At 38.0% G+C, this 23,167-nt stretch overlaps 1 protein-coding gene across 1 annotated transcript in view; it reads left to right on the top strand.

The window, feature by feature from the left end:
- EPRS1 (glutamyl-prolyl-tRNA synthetase 1) overlaps positions 1-20,335 on the top strand; it is a 60,196-nt gene extending 39,861 nt beyond the window's left edge. The window contains exons 20-32 of the mRNA XM_061160058.1: positions 3,452-3,714; positions 5,639-5,690; positions 6,187-6,396; positions 6,855-6,927; positions 8,191-8,270; positions 8,492-8,593; positions 9,612-9,767; positions 10,260-10,457; positions 10,924-11,097; positions 13,610-13,770; positions 16,390-16,468; positions 19,802-19,866; positions 19,972-20,335. Of these exons, the coding sequence (XP_061016041.1) occupies positions 3,452-3,714; positions 5,639-5,690; positions 6,187-6,396; positions 6,855-6,927; positions 8,191-8,270; positions 8,492-8,593; positions 9,612-9,767; positions 10,260-10,457; positions 10,924-11,097; positions 13,610-13,770; positions 16,390-16,468; positions 19,802-19,866; positions 19,972-20,122 (1,764 nt within the window). The 3' untranslated portion in view covers positions 20,123-20,335. The remainder of the gene's footprint in view (positions 1-3,451; positions 3,715-5,638; positions 5,691-6,186; positions 6,397-6,854; positions 6,928-8,190; positions 8,271-8,491; positions 8,594-9,611; positions 9,768-10,259; positions 10,458-10,923; positions 11,098-13,609; positions 13,771-16,389; positions 16,469-19,801; positions 19,867-19,971) is intronic.
- The last annotated feature ends 2,832 nt before the right edge of the window (positions 20,336-23,167 follow it).

Below are 23,167 nucleotides of genomic sequence, written 5' to 3'. Positions count from 1 at the left end.
AGCATCAGGGTCTTTTCCAGTGAGTCAGCTCTTCACATCAGTTGACCAAAGTATTGGAGTCTCAGCTTCAGCATAAGTCCTTTCAGTGAACACCCAGGACTGATCTCCTTTAGGATGGACTGGTTGGATCTCCTTGCAGTCCGAGGGACTCTCAAGAGTCTTCTACAACACCATAGTTCAAAAGCATCAATTCTTTGGCACTCAGCTTTCTTTATAGTCCAACTCTCATATCCATACACGACTACTGGAAAAACCGTAGCCTTGACTAGAGGGACCTTTGTTGACAGAGTAATGTCTCTTCTTTTTAGAATGCTGTCTAGGTTGGTCATAGCTTTTCTTCCAAGAAGTAAGCGTCTTTTAATTTCATGGCTGCAATTTCACCATTTGCAGTGATTTTGGAGCCCCCCAAAATAAAGTCTCTCACTGTTTCCACTGTTTCCCCATCTATTTGCCATGAAGTGTTGGGACCAGATGCCATGATCTTAGTTTTCTGAGTGTTGAGCTTTAAGCCAACTTTTTCACTCTCCTCTTTCACTTTCATCAAGAGACTCTTTAGTTCTTCACTTTCTGCCATAAGGGTGGTGTCATCTGCATATCTGAGGTTATTGATATTTCTCCTGGCAGTCTTGATTCCAGCTTGTGCTTCTTCCAGCCCAGTGTTTCTCATGATGTATTCTGCATATAAGTTAAATAAGCAGGGTGACAATATGCAGCCTTGATGTACTCCTTTCCCGATTTGGAACCAGTCTGTTGTTCCATGTCCAGTTCTAACTGTTGCTTCTTGACCTGCATATAGGTTTCTCAGGAGGCAGGTCAGGTGGTTTGGTATTCACATCTCTTTAAGAATTTTCCATAGTTTGTTGTGATCCACACAGTCAAAGGCTTTGTCATGGTCAGTAAAGCAAAAGTAGATGTTTTTCTGGAACTCTCTTGCTTTTTTGATGATCCAGTGGAATTTGGCAATTTGATCTCTGGTTCCTCTGCCTTTTCAAAATCCAGCTTGAAAATCTGGAACTTCATGGTTCACGTACTGTTGAAGCCTGACTTGGAGAATTTTGAGCATTACTTTGCTAGTGTCTGAGATGAGTGCAATTATATGGTAGTTTGAACATTCTTTGGTATTGTTTTTCTTTGGGATTGGAGTGAAAACTGACCTTTTCCAGTCCTGTGGCCACTGTTCAGTTTTCCAGATTTGCTGGCGTATTGAGTGCAGCACTTCCACAGCATCATCTTTTTAAGATTTGAAATAGCTCAACTGGAATTCCATCATATCCACTAGCTTTGTTCAAAGTGATGCTTCCAAAGGTCCGCTTGACTTTGCATTCCAGGATGTCTGGCTCTAGGTGAGTGATCATACCATCATGGTTACCTGGGTCATGAAGATCTTTTTTGTATAGTTCTTCTGTGTATTCTTTCCACCTCTTTTTAATATCTTCTGCTTCTGTTAGGTCCATACCATTTTTGTTCTTTATTGTGCTCATCTTTGGATGAAATGTTCCCTTGGTATCTCTGATTTTCTTGACGAGATCTCTAGTCTTTCCCATTCTATTGTTTTCCTCTATTTCTTTGCATTGATTGCTGAGGAAGCCTTTCTTATCTCTCCTTGCTATTCTTTGGAACTCTGTGTTCATATGGGTATATCTTTCCTTTTCTCCTTTGTCTTTAGCGTCTCTTCTTTTCTCAGCTATTTGTAAGGCCTCCTCAGACAACCATTTTGCCTTTTTGCATTTCTTTTTCTTGGGACTGGTCTTAATCACTACCTCCTGTACAATGTTACAAACCTCTGTCTATAGTCTTCAAGCACTCTGTCAGATCTAATCCCTTGAATCTACTTGTCACTTCCAGTGTATAATTGTAAGGGATTTGATTTAGGTCATACCTGAGTGGTCTAGTGGTTTTCCCTACTTTCTTCAGTTTGAGTCTGAATTTGGCTATAAGGAGTTTGTGATATGAGCCACAGTCAGCTCCTGGTCTTGCTTTTGCTGACTGTATAGAGTCTCCCCATCTTTGGCTGAAAAGAATATAATCAGTCTGATTTCGGTATTGACCATCTGGTAGTATCCATGTGTAGAGTTTTCTCTTGTGTTGTTGGAAGAGGGTGTTTGCTATGACCAGTGCATTCTATTGGCAAAACTCTGTTAGTCCTTGACCTGCTTCATTTTGTTCCAGGGCCAAATTTGCCTGTTATTCCAGATAGCTGTTGACTTCCTACTTTTGCATTCCAGTCCCCTATAATGAAGAAGACATCTTTTTGGGGTGTTAGTTCTAGAAGGTCTTGTAGGTCTTCATAGAACTCTTCAACCTCAGCTTCTTCAGCATTACTGGTCGGGGCATAGACTTGGATTTCTTTGATATTGATTGGTTTGCCTTGGAAATGAACAGAGATCCTTCTGTCATTTTTGAGATTGCATCCAAGTACTGCATTTTGGACTCTTGTTGACTGTGATGGCTACTCCATTTCTTTTAAAGGATTCTTGCCCACAGTAGTAGATATAATTGTCATCTGAGTTAAATTCACCCATTCCAGTTTATTTTAGTTCACTGATTCCTAAAATGTCCATGTCCACTCTTCCCATCTCCTGTTTGACCACTTCCAATTTACCTTGATTCACGGACCTAACGTTCCAGGTTCCTATGCAGTACTGGACTTCACTTTCATCACCCATCACATCCACAACTTAAACACACTATATGTTAATTATTGTCTCTCTCGGCTGTAAGAATAGAGGCCTGTGTCTGTCGGTGTCCGGCACAGTGGAGACCCTTGATGCGCACTCTCTGTGTGACTCTTGCTCCTAGAGCTCTCAGTCTCAGATGGCAACTTTTACTTTGAACTTTTGGTGTAGTTTGTGCTCGTCGTATTATACTATAGGAGGAGGATTTTTTGGTACAAATTCACATGAGTGGAAAACAGTCGTTACAGATTTTGAAGTTTAACCAGTAATATAAAAGCTTGATTACTGTCATTTTTATAATGGTGAAATGTTCAACTTATGTCATTTAAAGACTCATATTAAATTGCAGAGTACATGTTATATCTAGTGCTTTCCAGTAGAACTTTCTGAGATGATAGAAATGTCCTCTAACAGTTCTGTCCAGTACTGTAGTCACTAGCCTCTGGAACTGTTGGGCACTAGAAATGGGGCTGTTGTGACTGAGGAACTGAATTTTAAGTTTTATTTACTTTAAATTTAAGTAGCTGCATGTGGCTAGCGACTATTCTTTAAACCGAGCAATTATAGTACAATTTTTTAGTAACTGTTTTCTAGTTCTATCCCTACTTATCATGTTCTTTTATTCATTTCAGTGGTTAGTATATTTAACATCCTCCACTGCTAGCACTTTGTGTTTGCCTTTGTGTTTTCAAATCTGCTTGTAAAGCATTGGGCATTGGTGCTTAGATAGCAATTGGAATTAAATGCCCTATTCTCTTTTTCCTCTTCTGTTAAAGGATCAAGTAGATACAGCCGTACAAGAACTCCTTCAGCTGAAAGCACAGTACAGGTCTCTGACAGGAGTAGACTATAAGCCTGTCTCTGCCACTGGGGCTGAGGAGAAAGACAAGAAAAAGAAAGAAAAAGAAAATAAATCTGAAAAGCAGAATAAGCCCCAGAAGCAAAATGACAGCCAAAAGAAAGACCCCTCTAAAAACCAGGCAAGTGGGCAGTCACCAGATGGAGCAGGCGAAGGACAGGGGCCGAAGAAGCAGACCAGGTAATGAAACGGAAGCTTCAATTGAAGGGAAGCAGGGTTTTAGACGAATTCAACTCTTAATTATTGAAAAAAACTTCTTTTTTGGTTAGTTTAACTATCACATTAAATTGGAGAATGCTAAATGTATAATGTCAGCAGATAGCTTCTGTTCATTTTCTGTATATTTAAATGGTAACATATTCATTTGCTTGGTTCAAGAATCTTAGAATATAAAAAGTTCAGTGAAATCTCACTCCTATGCTTTTTCCTATTTCCCCAGTTTCTCCTACCACCATAATGAACTGGTCACCACTGTTAGTAGTTTCTTCTCTATCCATCAAGAGATTTTCATTTGCTTACACAAGTATAAACAAATACATATTGATACATGTATGTATTTTGGGAAAAGACCCTGATGGTGGGAAAGATTGAATGCAAAAGGAGAAGGGGGCGACAGAAGATGAGATGGTTGGGTAACATCACCAACTCAATGAATATGAGTTTGAGCAAGCTCTGGTAGACAGTGGAGGACAGGGAAGCCTGGTATGCTGTGATCTACGGGATTGCGGAGTTGGATGCGACTTAGCTACTGAACAGCAAAAATGTTATTTTTTCTCTTTTTCCTCCCTTTAACACAGTTGTTAACCTAACTGTACATATTGTTTTGTACTTTAGCAGATTTTTCAAGTGAAAATCTTCTGTGAGGACTAAATGATAACTTCATTTGAAATAGGTTTTTTAAATGGTTCGTTAAATATGAAGCAAACCTGAAATATGAAACACACTTTAAGTATCGTTTAAAGATGACACCAACTGTGGAATAGACGGTGTTTCGATATTTCCAATCCATGTGAACAATAAGATTCCTCCATTATCCCTGTCCTATAATTAGAGTGAACTCTATGTGAGGTTCTCTTGAAGCTAAACCTGAGCTAAGCTGATGTTAGCAGCTACTACTTAGAGATACTTTGGTATTAAGATTTTTTTAGCTGAATTTCAAATCCTGCCTCGACTCTAATGGCATACACAAAATGTCTCCTTAAACAAGAGAATACAACTGTGACTTTTCTTGCCCATTGACTGGGTGATCAGAATTATAGAATAGTAGAGGCAAGAACAGAACGTTTTACCTTTTACCTTCTGACTGCTTGTGAAAGGGCCAGACTTCATGTAGACATTTTGTTGAGATGTGTCAAAGTGAAAAATGGAGAATTCAAATATAAATACATTCAACTTTTAAGCCAATAAGCCAATAAATTCTAAAAAGATGGACCTTTTATAAGACATATCTAATGGATAGACTTTCTGTGTCAATCTTAAGACTGCAGTTTGCTGAATAATTGTCAGTGTTTCAAAAAAAAATTATTGCCGAGAATAGTTTTTTATTGTAGATCTAATTTATTTTGGAAGCATCTATCTCTGACTTTTGTTGACTGAAGTTAAAAGAAAAACTTATAGAACATGTAAGGATACACACACACACACACACACACACACATATTTATGTATTGACACATGTATATACATACAACCATTGTTTTTACTACTTACAGGTTACTTTGTGTGAGACACTGATGTTACTCTGGTTTATCTGGACTGAGATTGGCAAAAACTTCTTATTTTTTAGTGAGAACAGGCTCTGTCTTGACTACAAATATATTTCCTTATAAAGATCTTTGTAAAAGGAACGTCTGCATTAAAATTATAGTTTTTTGTTAGGCTTAGCTTCCCTAATTTTTGTGGACAGTATCACACCACCCTTTAAGAAATGACTGAGCTGTCTTCTAGTTTAAAAATGCAGAGATGAATACAGAAGAGATATAAATATAGAAATAACTCATACTGAAGAAAAACAAGCCATTTTGAAGTTTCGGGATTTATTTCTATTTAGCTTCAAAGCAGTTGCTGGATGAAGAGATTTATATTTTATTTTTTATATCTACAGGTTGGGTCTTGAGGCCAGAAAAGAAGACAATCTTGCAGATTGGTATTCTCAAGTGAGTATGGACTCACTTGATTTCTTCTTTTAAGTTTCTCAAAGGCTACTTAAATTTAGATTCTAAAATCCAGATACAGAGTAATAACATATAATGCCTTTAGTAATTCATAGTATAGTCATGTAACGTGTCAGTTTTCAAAGCATGCTCACAAAAAGTGTTGAACTGAGCAGTAGATCTGTGAGATAGTCGTTATTTTTGTTTTGTTTTTTGGTGAGGTGAAGGTATTAGTCCAAAGTAACCAAACAATAAAACAGCAGAAGCAAAATTAGAATTCAAGTCTTATGAATATAGAGCACTCGTGTTTCTTAGAAGGATCTAAAGGATCCATCTTACATGCACATTAAAAGGATGCACCAGCAGGGAAAGCCTCCAGACTTGAAGCTTGACTGTCATACTCTTGGCATTTACACTGTAATTTTGGTTCAATTTAGGCTTCAGAGAATGTATTTTTCGTTTATTTATTTATTTTTTTATGTATTTTTCTTTTAAAAAGGTCATCACAAAGTCAGAAATGATTGAATACTATGATGTAAGTGGCTGCTATATCCTTCGTCCCTGGGCATTTTCCATTTGGGAATCCATCAAGGACTTTTTTGATGCTGAGATCAAGAAACTCGGTGTTGAAAACTGCTATTTCCCCATGTTTGTGTCTCAAGGTGCATTAGAGAAAGAGAAGACTCATATTGCTGACTTTGCCCCTGAGGTAAATTAGCCTGCTTTATTTATTTTTGCAGTTTTCTCTTATAAAGTCAGAAGTATATTTTCAATTCAAACTTGAATAGTAATTTAAAAGACAGGTTACAACAGTCAACTTAGAGAAATGTAAAGCTGCTTAAAAAAATTATATTTCTTTCATCAGTGTAAATCATGATTCTTTTTGTTACATTAATTAATTAACCAGCTTTTACCTTTCAGTAAAAATTATAAATACAGTATAAATAAATTATAATTTATAAATTATAAAATATTATGATTTTATATTATAAAATATAAAAAAATTATAAAGAGTAAATATCTTCCTTTTCTCACAGTGAACAGTAGTGGTTATTTTAACTTGCTTAATTGATATAGTAAAACTTGAAATAGAAATTTGCCTACATCTGTGTTCTTTCTCTAAAGTGCTATTTAAAAAATGTGTGAAAAATGATTTTATGTTGCTAGGTTGCTTGGGTGACAAGATCTGGCAAAACAGAATTGGCAGAACCAATTGCCATTCGTCCTACCAGTGAAACAGGTGAGGGTGGGCCTTGGAACACAGGAGAAAAGCTCATTGAACATTAGAGACAGCTTCCAGAGTTGAGTTTCACCTTTATAATTTATAAATTATATTTATAATTCCTGTTGATGATACAAAGTTTAATGAATGTTGATAAAGATGAGTGCACATTTGAGTGGCATAGAGTTTTGTTCTCTGACAGCATGCTTTGTGGAGCTCTTTGTCATCCAGATAAAGTTTTTTTTTTTTTTAAAAACCACTTGTATCATTTTTAATTTCATGCTATAATTTTTCAGAACTTCCCATGGAGTTTTATTCTTGGAATTGATTATAAAATTGCAAACAGTAGTGTTTTATGCCATATTGACTTCAAATTAGTCATTTTCGTGTTACATTTATATAGGGTTTTTATAGGTTAATAAGTGATTTCATTTACACTTTGTATTATTCTCACAATGGTGTAGTTAGGAAAGTAGAGATAGCTACTGCTATCTCCATTTTGCAGATTGAATAAAAAAGCTCTCTGACAGGATAAATGGTTTTCCTAAAACTACACGTAATAAATGGAAATACCACTTGGAAAGTTCGAGCCTTTTGGCTTGTCAGTGTCTTCCGAAGTGATTATCCATCTTCAGAGCTAGGGGTTGTTTGCTCTTTATTTTATACTTTCAGTGATACTTTTAATAATGATGCATTATTAAAATTATGACAGCAACTTTTTGTTTTTTCACATGGCAGATTGGCAAAGTTTTCTTTTTGTTTTACTAGTTGTAGATAATCTTGAATAGGCTATGATAAGACAAGTGTCTTCACTTAAATTAGCAGTTCATGGCAAGAGCTTTCAGACTCTGGGTAGACACATCAGATAGATTTAATGTAAAGTCTGGTAGCTGCTGCATTTATCAGGTTATTTAACTTCTCTAAGCTCAGCTTCCACATTTTCAGTATTGAGATGATATTTATTTCGTGGGTTGAATGTGAGGATTGAACAGGGTAATGAATGCAAAGAACTTAATATAGAACATAGTATATACTGTAAGATCTTCACTTAGTGTCTTTAGAAGCAAGACACTGAGAAGTTGTCAAATTAAATGTATATCTCATTGTGAAGAACATAAAATACGGTCAAGTTTTTCCTTGACTAATCCGTTTTATGAAATATAATACCGTTTACTCACCTGCACAGATAACAGCGCTTTAGTTGCTATTACGTTGCTGGTTTAATAGTATCAGCCTTCAAGGGGAATGACTAACTGCCCATGCATCCCTGTGTCTTTTCAGTAATGTATCCTGCATATGCGAAGTGGGTGCAGTCCCACAGAGACCTGCCCATAAAGCTCAACCAGTGGTGCAACGTGGTGGTAGGTGCACACTCATCTTACAGTTCTTCATTCTTCTTCTTAGCCATCTAAAAAAAAATTCTTTTTTCTTACTTTTATATTCAAAGGATTGGGAATACTAAAGCATTTTTGAAATATTGATATTCTTGATCACAATTAGGATTTCTGATTACTTACTGCATAAAGTTGTCACTAAAAATTGAAAAGCTCTAACGATCAAACTGTGTTCTTGCCTCTTCCAGCGTTGGGAGTTCAAGCACCCTCAGCCTTTCTTACGTACTCGTGAATTCCTCTGGCAGGAAGGGCACAGTGCCTTTGCTACATTTGAAGAGGCAGCAGAAGAGGTATAAAAGTTGTGTTCCGTATTAATTCTGTTCTAATTCTTTGTCCAGACTGTGCATGCCACCCCCCACCCCCAGCTGTAAGTAATACAGTGCTATCTACATAGTAGTAATCATTCAGTAAATAACTAAGTTGAAATTTGGTTTGATCTCAAAGTGACATTATAAGACAGCTTTCTGGTATAAATTGTTTTGTTCCTTAAAATTTACATATCACCTCTTAAAATTAAAAACAGTTTAATTCAAATGTGTTAATATTAGTTGCTCACTCACGTCTGACTCTATGTGACCCCATGGACTAGCTCACCAGGCTCCTCTGTCCATGGTATTCTTGTGGCAAGAATATTGGAGTGGGTTGCCATTCCCTTCTCCAGAGGAATCTTCCCGATCTAGGGACTGAACCTGGATCTTCTGCATTGCAGGCAGATTCTTTACTGTCTGAGCATGAACTTAAGGAACTGCTTATTGAAACTTTATTAGAAAATGTACTGCTTTAAATTTTCAGATGAAAACAGTTTTGGACTTCAGTGTATAGAAGAAATTATTATAATATCATGGGTGAAGTTAATTATTCTTCAGTATGTCTTCACCCAGGTTACTGTGTATCTTTCATTAGCATTAATTTTTCTCTTATATTCTAAGTTTATGTATATTAAAAATTATTCTAAAACAGATAACCGATGAGAACCTGCTGTATATCCCAGGGGGCCGTATTCAGTGCTCTGTGGTGACCTGAATGGGAAGGAAGAAGAGGGGATAGTACAGCTGATCTCTGTGCTCTACAGTAGAGGCTAATGCAACATTGAAGAGCAGTTATGCTCCAATAAAAGTTAGTTTAGAGAAATGCTCCCTCTCTCTTAATGAATTCACACTGGCTGCTTTAACCTTTCCAAGAAAAAAGATTTTTGTTGTTTAAAGTGCCTTCGCCACCAAGATTAGTTTTAAATAGTACAGTTTTTATAGCTCTATAACCAATAAACGTAGCACAAATTTGAACACTTTTACATTTAACATGTTACAGGTTTTGCAGATACTTGACTTATACGCTAAGGTATATGAAGAACTCCTGGCAGTTCCTGTTGTAAAGGGAAGAAAGACTGAAAAGGAGAAATTTGCAGGAGGGGATTACACCACTACCTTGGAAGCATTTATATCTGCCAGTGGAAGAGCTATCCAGGTATCAGACTGCCACAAAGGACTCCTAGGTGACTGAAAGCATAGTCGTGGGCCGATCTGATAAGTTTTCTGCCATCAGAGAAGTAGACTCTTTAAAAAAAAATACCAATGTATCACATACTTCTAGGTTGTATTGTAATTTCAGGCCAATCTGTCCCATTCTCCCCAAATCTCCAATGTCAGTTAAGTGAAGCTTGTTTCCTGAATTACCAGAGCATGGATATATTTTTTTAAACCTTTGTAATTAAAGTTACTCCTTTAAAAGGGTCTGTGCATAGCAGAAGAGGTATAATACTTGTCTTCTGTATTTATTCTGTAGGATTTTTTTTACTAATCTTAGTTTTTTTGGTATCAGTTATGCTTTAAAAGTTCATTTAACATAAAAAATCAGGGAAGATAAAGCAGATCTAGTGCTTGCTAAGGTGTGTGGTCTTAACAGTAGTTATTTTGAAAGGCAAAATGGGTTGTTAAAAGATGTGTTTCTCTATTTTAGGGAGCAACATCGCATCATTTAGGACAGAATTTCTCTAAAATGTTTGAAATAGTTTTTGAAGATCCAAAGACAGCAGGAGAGAAGCAGTTTGCCTATCAGAACTCGTGGGGCCTGACCACGCGAACTATCGGTGTGATGACCATGGTCCATGGGGACAACGTGGGGCTAGTGTTACCACCCCGGGTAGCCTGTGTTCAGGTAAGGGAAGTATTCCTGTTCACTATTTCTTTCATAAAATTCAAGCCTTATTTAGTAAAGAACATTGAAAAGTGTGCTTTTCTGAATGTCATTCAGGTAGCTTTTGCTAATACTGAAACAACACAGAATACAATCTAGATTTTGGTATTGTGTAACTATGTGTATTATTCATATTATTGCTTTCTACCCTTTAAAGTTTTCTACCTACTTTATAAAACTTCTAGAAATTATTTTTTGAAATGATTTATAAAAGGTTAAATGAGAAACAAAAATGCATTTATCATGGACAAATAATATGCAGCTCGTTGCTAGATGCTCTGTGTAGATTAGAAACCGCAGCAGTTGATTTCTGTGAAGATTGACAGTCACTAGGAGGTTTTGATTTGTGAGTAGTAGGTGGTGATTGTGACTTCATTACTTCTGTATGATGCTGCTTTGTATAAATTTGTGATGTGCTGGATTCTAGGTGGTGGTTATTCCCTGTGGTATCACAAATGCACTTTCTGAAGAAGACAGAGATGCTCTAATTGCAAAATGCAATGATTATCAAAGGCGGTTACTCAGTGTCAATATTCGAGTTCGAGTTGATTTGCGAGATAATTACTCACCAGGCTGGAAATTCAATCATTGGGAACTCAAGGTAAAGTCTGCAGTGGCATATTTTACTCCCACTCTCTCAATTTGGGTTTTTGTTGTTTGAATAAAAAGGATCTTCAAGACCTTGTTTATGGTTAACAAACCCCCTATGGTTGCTACTAAAACATTTATATCAAGAATTCATAAATAAGTTATTTCAATAGTAGACTATCAGAATCGTGGTGCATGGACATCAGCTGTTAACAGCTGTCATTGGTGAGAGAGTAATTTCACACCACATTGTTTCATAGTGGTTTGTTAATTTTTACTTTGTATATTCAAGTCTAGTCTAAATTCTAGTTTAATGTTTTTGATTTAACTTTTATTTATTGCACAGTTATTAATAGGTGATCTGTATTCTTTATTCCATTTTTCAAACTTCTGGGATTTAACTTTTTTTCTTAATGATGAAACAGGATATCTTGTTAGAACTAGCAGTTAGAAGTCAAGAATTTATAAACTCATATTACAGGCAGTGGATGGGAAGAGGTAGTGAGGTTGCAGGTTCAAGCTTTCAAATATGCAAGCTTAGCCATACTGGGATTATTCAGTATTAATGCATGTCCCTAAAGTTGCTCATCTTTATTTCTTTTAAATGGCCCCTCACATAAATCTGTGCTGAAGGATAGTAGTTATATTGATGTTGCTTTCCTTTTGTGATGTATTTTTTCCTTAACATACTCTCCTACCTTTAATGAAGACTTTAAAGTTGTGTAAACTTCCCTTTAATTGCAGTCTTTTTTACTTACTTGGAAATAGCAGGTATGTGATTGCAGTAATACCTTGTCTAAACCCATTTGTACTTGCCCAAGGTCCCAAAAAGAAACCTATCCCTTGCTACTAACTGGACTGAAAGGTAAAAAATTGTCGTCCACGCTTGTGGGCCTCTCTTCTGCATTCCTCTGAGCTGTCCCGGCTCTCCCTTGCCCAGGATAGGCTGTAGTCCTAGTGCATTTTTATTGTCATGTCTTTTTAGTTTCTTTTAATCAGGAGTAGTTCCTCAGCCTTTCATTGTCATCCATGGCATTTACATTTTTGTAAATATAGGTCAGTTATTTTATAGAACGTTCTTCTGTTTTGATGATTACTCATTAATTTTTGCCTTCTCCAGTGACTTTTCTTCTCTCTTCCTGTTGAGGGTAGTCTCCCACTTTTGATTTTCTGATTTTCTGCACTGATTTTTATTATTTGTATGCATGCCTTAATTACCCTGCAAAACATGAAGCTTCTTGAAGATCTCTTTCTTATTCATCTTTTTAAATCTCATTGCACTTAACACTGTTTCTTAACACATGTATACATTGGATGAATAAAGGGAAACAATAAAATAATGTGGAAGTATACAGTATTTTGTTCCAGACTGGTGTTATTTTATAAAGTAAGTCTTCTCTAGGGGGTGAATCATTTTTTTTCTAGAGTAACATTTACATTTTTTCCTTTGGCTTTGGTGTGCGGGACGACTGATCCAGCAGAACTGTGTAGACAGGCTTTTAATTTAAATTCAAAATGACTATAGAGGATCATTCACTCAAAAAAGAAAAACGTGTTAAAGTTTTATTTGTCAGGAAGTTTCTAGCCCCTAAAAGTGGGCTCTGTCTTTAGCCTTAATCCACTCAGAGCAAACTCATGTGGATTCACAAGGATTGAACATCCTCAAGGCTTAAACTTGCATATGCTCCTTAAGCTCCTTTGTAAAAACCCTGGGCTCCTGGGGAGTGGTTCTCAGAGTGCAGTCCCAGGACCAGCAGCTCAGCATCACTGGAGAACTTGGTGAAAGTGAAGTGAGAAGTCAGTCAGGCATGTCCGACTCATTGTGATCCCATGTACTGTAGCCTGCCAGGCTCCTCTGTCCATGGAATTCTCCAGGCAAGAATACTGGAGTGGGTAGCCAGTTCGCTTCTCCAGGGGATTTCTTCCCAACCCAGGGATAGAACCCATGTCTCCCACATTGCAGATGGATTCTTTACCATCTTAGAACTTGATAGGATTACAAATTCTCGGGCCCCATCGCTGGACCTACGGTGATCAGAAACTTGGGTGGCGGAGCCCAACAGTATGTGCTTTGACAAGTCCTTCAGTAATTCTGATGCTCAAGGTAGAGCAGCCAGAGCCAGGGCCTGCCCACCAAAGCACGCCATGTGCCGTGAGTGAGTCGGGGGTGTGCCAAGGAGCCTACTGTGTTAGCCCCGTGTGCCATGCGAGTGTGATTTTCCATGTGTGCTGTTACGTGAGAGAAGTTAGGGACAGCGAGCTGGACAGCTGCCCTCGTGTTTCCCCATTAAACTCTTCCCCAGCTCAGAGCCACTTGGGCCCACCTTCTTTCCTTAGGCTTATGCCTTCTCATTGGAATAAGCTTCTGAAACATAGCAGGAATATCACCTTCTCTTTAAAATGGCTTGCATCTGCCTTTGTGTTTCGGGTATTTGTGATCTGTAGCAGGTAAAGCCATGACGTCAGTCTGTTTATTCAGTTGGAGATGTGCACATGTCATTTTTCACTGCTTTTTCATTTTCTAGGGAGTCCCGATTAGACTTGAGGTTGGGCCACGTGATATGAAGAACTGTCAGTTTGTAGCTGTCAGACGAGACACTGGAGAAAAGCTGACAATTGCTGAAAATGAGGCTGAGACGAAGCTTCATGCTATTTTGGAAGACATCCACGTTAACCTCTTTACCCGGTCAGTTCCTTGGAGTTGCTTGTGTCTCCCGTCTTCTCATTGTGCTCAGCCTTTGAGATCTCTACCACGGAATCCTTGATTGCCCCCATGGGAAGTCATCTTTCGCTCCGAACTCCTGTGGTTCTTAATTGGCCTTTCTCTTTGGTTTTTTGATTTGTACTGTGATTACTTTCTATATGCTTTCTGCTCCCTTTTGGGTTTAGTGATGGATTATCTGTCGCTTCGACTGATTTGGGTTCATTTTAGATCCAGGCTTTTATCCAGGGTTTTTTATCTGACACATCAGATTTGAGGGGCAGAAGCACTGATTCTCACTTGTTCGGTACACATTAGCAGCACCTGGGGAGCTTTTCAAACTACCTGTGCCTGGGACCCTCCCAGATAGGAGTTAATTTAATTGGTGTAGAGGACCTGGCACCTTGAGTAGTAAACACCCCCTGGTGGTGATGATATGTCACCAAGGCTAAGAACCTCCTGAAGGGGGTTGGGGGTGATGGGAGGCCTTGAGGCTGCCCTGACCTCTGGGGAGGGGACTTTTAGAATCACAGATCTCAAGGCAGAGGCACTAGAAGATGGGTGGCCTATGGGTGGCACCTTATTTTCTTTCCTGTCCACCTGAAGCAGAGAGGAAGACCTGTGGCCACTGGGGATAGAGGCTCAGTTTAGAGGGGCGGGGGTCATGCCTGCACCTTCCTCGTTTATCTTCTAATACTTGTGTCTGATTCATGTTCATCTTCAGTAAATCTTGCACATAAGGAGTGAACCAGTTTTAGCCTTGGCTTTGGTGCTTTTATGTGATGGTAGGCAAGTGAACTTGGTTTTTGTTGGCTGGCTTGCCTTAAAATGCGAATGATAATACATCTCTTGAGGATGACTTTCATGGATTTAGTTTGCCAACAAATGCGTAATTCATGTGAAGTTCATCTGCACTCAGAGCAGGAGATACTGTCAGAGATGCAAGATTAGAAAGCTGCCTGTCCTTGTTGCTGTCTCCTGAGTAGTGCTCTCAGCACAGTGACTCTTCTCCAGAGAGTCTCCTCAGAGTCACCTGGGAGCTTTGGGAACAGAAAAATACCTGGGCCTTAATACCTGGGGACTCTGATTCATTAGTTTTAAGGTAGATTCTGGTCATCTGTATTGTTAAAATGCTCTGTGTGATCCAGATGTTCACCCCTGGTTGGAAAAAACACTGCTTTAATGGCTCAAAAAACAGAACTTTTTTTATTGACATTTAAAAAAAATTTTAATTGGAGGCTAATTACTTTACAGTATTGTAGTGGTTTTTGCCGTACATCGACATGAATCAGCTCTGGGTGTACATGTGTTCCCCATCCTGAATCCACCTCCCTCCCCATCCCATCCCTCAGGGTCTCATCCCACTGCACCAGCCCTGAGCTCCCTGCCTCATGCATCAAACCTGGACTGGTGATCTGTTTCACATATGATAATATACATGTTTCAAGGCTGTTTTCTTAAATCATCCCATCCTTGCCCTCTCCTACAGAGTCCAAAAATCTGTTCTTTACATCTGTGTATTGACATTTTAATTCAGTAAATTTATTAATGTAAGTTGCTTACATTAATAGTGCATTTTTTCCCCCTCCTTAAGGCTTCTGCCTTGGAAGTGGCATATTCCTTTCTGTATCTCATTGGCTGTAACTTAGTCACTTGGGCCCACCCACCTCACTGCAAAAAAGTCAGAAGGGAAACAGATTTGGTGGACAGCAAACAGTTGTGGTCAGGGTTCACACAGTCTAGCCCTGAGGTTCAGAAAAGAAAAATATGCCTTCTCATTGGTCCCCACTCGTGAGTGCTCCTCGTGTGATGTGTGACTTTGAGTGTGGAAGAGATTAATATTTATTTCATTTCTGGAACCTGAGGTTCATACAAAAGACTTACAAGAGTATGTGAAAATAGCTTGAATAATGTATATTTATGTGTTTTTTCCTTTTTTAAAACATTTTCATACCTTTGTGTTTGATTCTCACAACAATTTGGTATGGTAGTTAGATGAGTATTTTTTCCAATTTTGTAGAAGGGAAAATTAAGACCAGAGAGGTTTAAATAATAACCTAGATTCTCGTAGGTAATAAGTGGTAAAGCCAGGAGTTAGAATGTTGATCAGTAGATATTTAGTGACTATGACAAAAGTAATTGTTACCTGTGTGTACTTGGCAAATTCTCTAGTCATTTAATGTTTCTAATAATGCAGTGATGAGCTAACTGAAGTTCACTGAATGTCACTGCTGGAGGTTCATGTTGAATTCTTCTCAGTTCCAAGTTGTTATTCTTTCATTAAATTATGCCATTAAAAAAAACTTTGTCATATTAGTAAGAAAAGATATGTATTCACTTCTGATTCTGGGTAGCCTGTGGCTCAGTGGTGAAGAATCTGCCTGACTGCAGGAGACGCAGGAGATGCAGGAGATGTGGGTTTGATCCCTGGGTCAGGAAGATCCCCTGGAGGAGGAAATGGCAACCCACTCCAGTATTCTATCCCATGGACAGAGGAGCCTGGTGGGCTACCATCCATGGGGTCTCAGAGAGTGGGACACAACTGAACTAACGCGTGCTTGAGTTTATTAGTAAGAAAAAATATGTATTCTAATTACTTGATAGGGCTTCTGAAGACCTTAAGACTCATATGGTTGTGGCTAATACAATGGAGGACTTCCAGAAGGAGCTCGATTCTGGGAAGGTAAGAGAATTCTGAAAATTTTTTAATATAAACGTATTTCAGTGAGTGGTATTTTAAGACTCATTGAATTTATGTATCATGTTAATCCCTTTTTCAAAGCCTGTCACACAAAAGGTTTATATATTATTCAGCCTCTGTTTTCCATTGACTTTCTTGCAGCATTAAAATATTCTGTCATTTTTGGATAACCCTGTGAACTGATTTTATAAAAGCTTTCTCTCATGTTCATTAGGCTTATTGAATGAGTTTCATTTTGCATGACCCCTAATATTTTCATTATTGAAAAATTTGATTTTGTTTTCTCAGCTTAAGTTCCTAAAGTAAGCATTGTTTTAGTTTCAGAAATGTAATGGGCAGTTTCCTAAAATAAGGAATGCCTGTTTCTGATTTCTCACTGTATATACTTACCCAGATCTTAATTGATTGATCTTTCTGAATAATAAGGGAAAATATTACTCATTTCTAAGCCTGTTTTTGAGAATGAGTGGGTACTACTGGATTCCATAAAACTGCATGGGTTTTCCTAATGGCTCTTGAAGATTTTATCAGCTTTCTGTGCTCTGTATATGCAGATGTTCCCAGCCAAAACTTAATTTTCATAAAGAAGAGGTTTCAGTTTGTAAAATTATCAATTACTGGAATGAATCACTTATGAACTTTAGTATTCTGGTATACATGTTTACTTACACAGCCTGTTCTGTGTCCCCAGATTATAAATGAGAAAGTCACGGGCCAGAGTCTAAATGAAGTACCCCAAGCCATACAAAAGCAGGCCTAGTATTAGAATTTGGGTCTTTCTTCGGATTCAGCTTAATGTACTTTTTCTGTGTATCTTTTTAAAAAATTCATCCTGAGGGTATAAGGCAAGATTTTAGTTGGTTGTGATCATTAGCCTCTTAATATGTCTATCAGTTTACTAATCTGAAAAATAAGTACAAAATAGTATTAAAATCCCCTTCTGATCTATAATTCTGCAGTATTTAGCCTTCTATTATTCTTGGTTTATTGCTTTGGTAATAATCTTCCACCTTTCTGATTTCCATCATTTGTCACTTGACTTCAAACTACATATTTCTGATTTCTATTTCTTCTAGCCTTTTTGCCTGAGAATGCATAGTTGTCTGACACTGTATATTTTTTTCTTCCACTGTGATTTATTTACTTTTTCATAATTTTTTTGCTCCATAAAGATTGAATTTTATGATTTCCTTTATTATAGAAATATGGTAGTCATTCTTACAGTAAAGTCTATTAAAGACATTGCATAAGAGTTAATAAATCAATAGAGTAACTTATCAGTTAATCCATTGCTTTCAAAGAAGTGAATCTCAGCAGATATTAGTGGAATCATATTCTAATATTAGATAAGCTGTTGGAGAGATTTCAACACCTGTTCTCAACCAGAATAGAGCATTTTGGTTGTGTGTCCAAAGATCACACAGAGACCAAAACAGCTGTTGTTTCTGGTATTCAGTAGTCAGTTTCATCTCCCATCTCACCTCTTGTTGGTCAGCTTAGCTAGGTTGACTGACTGTGAAGCAAGCTTTGAGGCTATGGTAAATAAAATTGGATTTACCAGGAGGCGGGAAGGAGGAAGGGATCTTTGCAACTTGAATGTAAGTAAGAGTTTGATTTTCTACCCTTCCTTGTTGGTATAAATGAAAAACATTATTTTATATATCTGATTTGTAGAACTTGATTTTAGTAAATTTTTCCAAGGAGGTGGTCTTAATTGAATGAAAACTAGATGTCATTTATATGTAACATATACTTGTTACTGTTGACATAAATATGTCATTAATCTGTTGATCATTATTTCTACTATTACATTACTATTTCTCATCAGTAACATTTCTGCTGAAGAGTTCAAGACACTATATATTGCAAAAGATTTTGTCTTTTTAAAACATAGGTGTAGAAAAAAATGAAAGATAAAAAGGTAAAAGCCTTTCTATGGCTGAATAAATCACCTAAGAATGTATATTCTCCTTTCACATTAGTGAATTATGTACATAAATAATAAGAAATTTCAGATTTTATCAAGAGCTTTGAGGCTAAAAAGAATTGAATCTTTTGGTTTTTGTTTCACAAAATTATCATTTGTGAGTCCAAATACATCTAATAACAACTTTGGTTGAATTTGTTTACATGCTTTACCATTTTATTTTTTTATTTATTTATATTTTCATGCTTTACCATTTTAAATTAAAAAAAATTTTTTTAGAAATACCTTTTCAAGTCTTAGTGATCTTTTTTTCTTAGTGCAAAGAAATAAGAGTACTTACTGTAAAATTTGTTAATGTTATAAAAAAATAGCTTTGTGTTGTACATTGACAAAAATAAAATTTCTAAGAAACTAAATTTAAATTTATTATTGCAATCTTTGTGATTGGGTTAGTATTTATATCCTTGCATAGAGACTGATTAAAGTTCTCCCCCATTCTGTCGTTTAGAATAAATTTTGAGTAATGCTTTTAAGAATGTACAGTTTTTTCCTGCTTTTTGTCTGTGTAAATGCTAATGATTTAGTAAGTTTCAATACAGGTAATTAACTTTGTTAGTTCAGCTCTTACATCTGTAGGTTTGTTTTTTCTTCTGTTTTCATTGCACAGTTTCTACATTTAGATTTTACATTATTAATTTATATATCCAATAATTAGTTTTATATTATTTGTATATAAAATTAAAGTTATATACTTAATTATATGAACTTCCTTGGTGGCCCAGACAATAAAGAATCTGCCTGCAATGCAGAAGACCTGGCTTTCCATCCCTGGGTCAGGAAGATCCCCTGGAGAAAATGGCTCCACTCCAGTATTCTTGCCTGGAGAATCCCATGGACAGAGGAGCCTGGTGGGCTACAGTCCATGGGGTCGCAGAGAGTTGGACAGGACTGAGCTACTGACACTTTTTCTTTCACTGAAAATCAGTTTACTATTTGTCCTCTCCATCCTGATAACCATGGAGCCAGGTAGAGCAGACGGCAGCGCAGATTTGAAATGAGGACGATTTGAAATTCACTTTTTGTTCCTTCTCTTCAGCACTATGTTGCAGCCAGTTTATTTGGTCACTTAAGTGTATTATTACAAAGATGTCTTTGTTATGTGCAGATGTTACATGAAGTGTGGGTTTGGGATAGTGGAAAACCTTTCTTTCCTATCTTGGGCATCTCTGAGCATAGTTCTTTGCTCAGGTTTGCAAGGTTTGCAAGATGTCATAGCCTGAAAAGGGCTGGGAGGCCTATCCTTTTTGCTTGCAGGTTTATACAGAACTCAAATGTTCCTTTTATAGAATAGAAGGAGTTGTAAATACTGAACATTTTTTTCTTATTAGATTGCTCAGATTCCATTCTGTGGGGAAATTGACTGTGAAGATTGGATCAAAAAGACCACTGCTAGGTAAGATAATTACGTTTAACAGATAAAGCCTATAAGGTACTGCAGTGAAAAAGAATAGAAATGTGTGGCATAAACGAATGGATTTTTTCTTTGTTTTTAATTCAGGGATCAAGATCTTGAGCCTGGTGCCCCGTCGATGGGAGCTAAAAGCCTGTGCATCCCCTTCAAACCACTCTGTGAGCTGCCGCCGGGAGCCAAGTGCGTGTGTGGAAAGAACCCTGCCAAGTACTACACCTTGTTCGGTCGTAGTTACTGAGGCATGAAAGGAAACCCCAGCTCCAACCCTCCTCACTTTTTAAAAAGAAAAATTGATACTAATATCTTCCCAGATAGAGACAGTTTTATGATTTTTTTAAAAATAGAAGTTCTAAAAGGAAGTCACGAGACAAATACCTATTCTTATGCCTAAATCAACAGTGGAAAAAAGACTTTTCTGTAACCAGCCCCAGTAATAAATATCATGAACTAATACTGTTTCATGTATTCATTTGTTTCTGAAATACTTTAATTATGTGCCACAGTTATTCTATGTAGCCCTCTTGTTTCACACCTTGCACCACCAATTTCCCGTTTCTTCCGTGTTGGAGTGCTTCCTTTTCATAACTCCGTGGAATTTAAAATTGCCTTTAATCTTTCTGTTTAAAAAGTAAACTACAACCACAGATGTCCCAAAAGAGATTTCTCATGAACTTCTGTCTCCTCTTGTTCTTCCTGGTTGCTGTGGGGTCTCTAAAACACCAGTCATGACTTGCTAGTGATAAGGCCTCCTGACCTCTACTTCCAGGAACTCTGCGCTTTTACTCGCTCGCCCTGCTTCTGCGCCTGCCCACCGCCCGCACAGGCTTCTGTTCTCAGAGACGTCACGCTGCCGCCTCTGCCCGAAGCTGACTTCTTAGTTCCTTGTCTTACCATGTCTCACTGCTCTAGCTCTGCTGCTAGAAAACGTTGCTCTTTTTTTTTCCCCCACTAAAATCACTGTCACGATTTGCCCTCTTGCTTTTGGCTCTTCTTTCTTTCTTTTCTTTTAGAAATGTATTTTATTATTTTTTGGTTGTGCTGGGTCTTCTTTGCTGTGCTCACGCTTTCTCTCGTTGCAGTGAGCGGAGGCTATTATTTGTTGCGTTGCTCAGGCTTCTTGCTGCGGGGGCTATTCTTGTGGAGCGTGGGCTTTAGTAGTCGTGGCGTGTGGCTCTGCGGTGTGCAGGCTTCAGTAGTTGCGGCACACAGGCTCAGTAATTGTGGTTCGTGGGCTGTGGAGCACTGGCTCAGAAGTTGTGGTGCACTGGCTTAGTTGCCCTGCAGCACGTGGGACCTTCCCGAACTGGGGATGGAACCCTTGTCCCCTGCATTGGCAGGCGGATTCCTATCCACTGTGCCACCAGGAAAGTCCGTCTTTTTCTCAGTCGTGTGTCTTCCACTGGCTTCCTTTCCTTGGCCTGCTTGTTAAGACATCGGTGTGCTGTGTCCATACTTGGCCCTTTTTTTCTTTTAAGAATTTTTTTTTTTAATGTGGACCATTTTTAGTCTTTAGTGAACTTGTTACAATATTGTTTCTGTTTTGTGTTTTGGTTTTTTTTTTTTGGCTGAGAGGCATGCAGGATCTTCGCCCCCCTACCAGAGATCTGTCCTGTATCCCCTGCATTGGAAGGTGGAGTCTTAACCACTGGATTGCCAGGGAAGTCGCCTGTTCCTTAATCAGTCTCATCTCATCCTGTGGTTTCAAATAGCATTAATAATAGGATAATGACTCTGAACAGTTTTCTCTCCAAGACTGAGCTTTAGCCCTCCATCCCAACTGCATGTTGGGTGTTCTTGACTATTAGATCAAAGTTTCAGATCAACTTGTCACAAAAACCTCATTTCACTGTACTCCCAGACCTGTTCCTCCTACATACAGTATTTCCTGCCTGAAAGAGCATTACGAAAATGGACCTAGTCACTTAAACTAGAACCCCAGAGGCCCCCTAGTTGGCTTCTCCAGCACCCCATCAGCCACACTCAGATGGCTGTGAAACCTATTCCTGTTACCTCTGATGTCTCTTGGGTCCCTCCTTTCGCAGATTAAGATCACCTTTTTACCTGTTACCTTTTACACTGATCACTCTGCTGGCCTCCAGTTTCATCTCCAGGCCAGACTATTTATTCCACATTCCCACAGGTGTTGTTTTTTTTTTTCCCCTAAACTACAGTATGTTGAGACATTTTTTTCCCCTTAAAATCCTTTCGTAGCTCACCATCACTAACAAGATAATAAAATGTAGTCTCTTTCTGTTCAGCCCACCTGTCTAGTCTCCTTTTCAACCAGTCTAGTAGAGTCCTTTGCAACCTAACCATTTGGGATTCCCTCTAAACCACACGCTATTTCTCTCTTCTGGCCCTTTGCCTGCAATGCCTTTCATTCCCCATTTCTCGTCTACTTGGCTTATCTCCTTATTTCAGAGCCTTGCTCCACCCAATATGTTATCCCACTTGGTGGTGATAAATGTAAGGGAAAAGTTTCCAAAAAGGACTTGAAGTTTGAGCTGTGCTTTGAGGGGTGAGTAGAATTTTAGTAAACAGAAGAGGAAGGACATTCTAGGCAGAAGGAAAAACATATGCAAATCCTTTCAAAGTATCTACTGTGCATGAGAACACAGCAAAGCTATCCTGAAGTAAGAAATTACCAGAGGAAAGCAGATTACATAGAACATGCTTTCAGATGCCTTGCTTAATGAGATAGGTGTCTGAGCCATACTTTGTACTCAGAATTATTATTGATATATGGCAGTTCAGGATGTTTTATCTTGGTTTTCTACTGTTAGTAGCTGTGTAAACTTTCTATTCCTTCAGCTGAAGGAGAGAAGTCTAATATCTATATCAGAGTTACTCTACCTCATAAAGTGCTCAGAACAACACTGGGTACATAATAAAAGCTAGTGTTAGTTACGACAGTGAGGCAGGGTCACTTGGAAGTTGCTCCTGGGATACATAGCTTTCGTTAACAGTAATTACCTTGGTGCCTAGGAGTTTGATTTTTGTCTGCAAATTAATAAATACTTTAAAGCAGTAGTCCTCAATCTTTTTGGCACCAGGGACTGGTGGAAGACAATTCTTCCATGGACCAGGGAATGGGGGATGGTTTCAGGATGATTCAAGTGCATTATATTTATTGTGCACTTTTCGTTATTACATCATCAGCTCCATCTCAAATCATCAAGCATTAGATCTGGGAGGTTGGGGACCCTTGCTTTGAAGGGCAAAGTACTTTTTTTGTTTGTTTTTGCCAGTCCCTGACAAAAGCCTGAACAGTAGATCAAAGACT

The sequence above is a fragment of the Dama dama genome, chromosome 14 (assembly GCF_033118175.1).
Source record: "Dama dama isolate Ldn47 chromosome 14, ASM3311817v1, whole genome shotgun sequence".
In the NCBI taxonomy this organism is placed as follows: Eukaryota; Metazoa; Chordata; class Mammalia; order Artiodactyla; family Cervidae; genus Dama; species Dama dama.
This window is presented reverse-complemented; position numbering and strand designations above follow the sequence as displayed.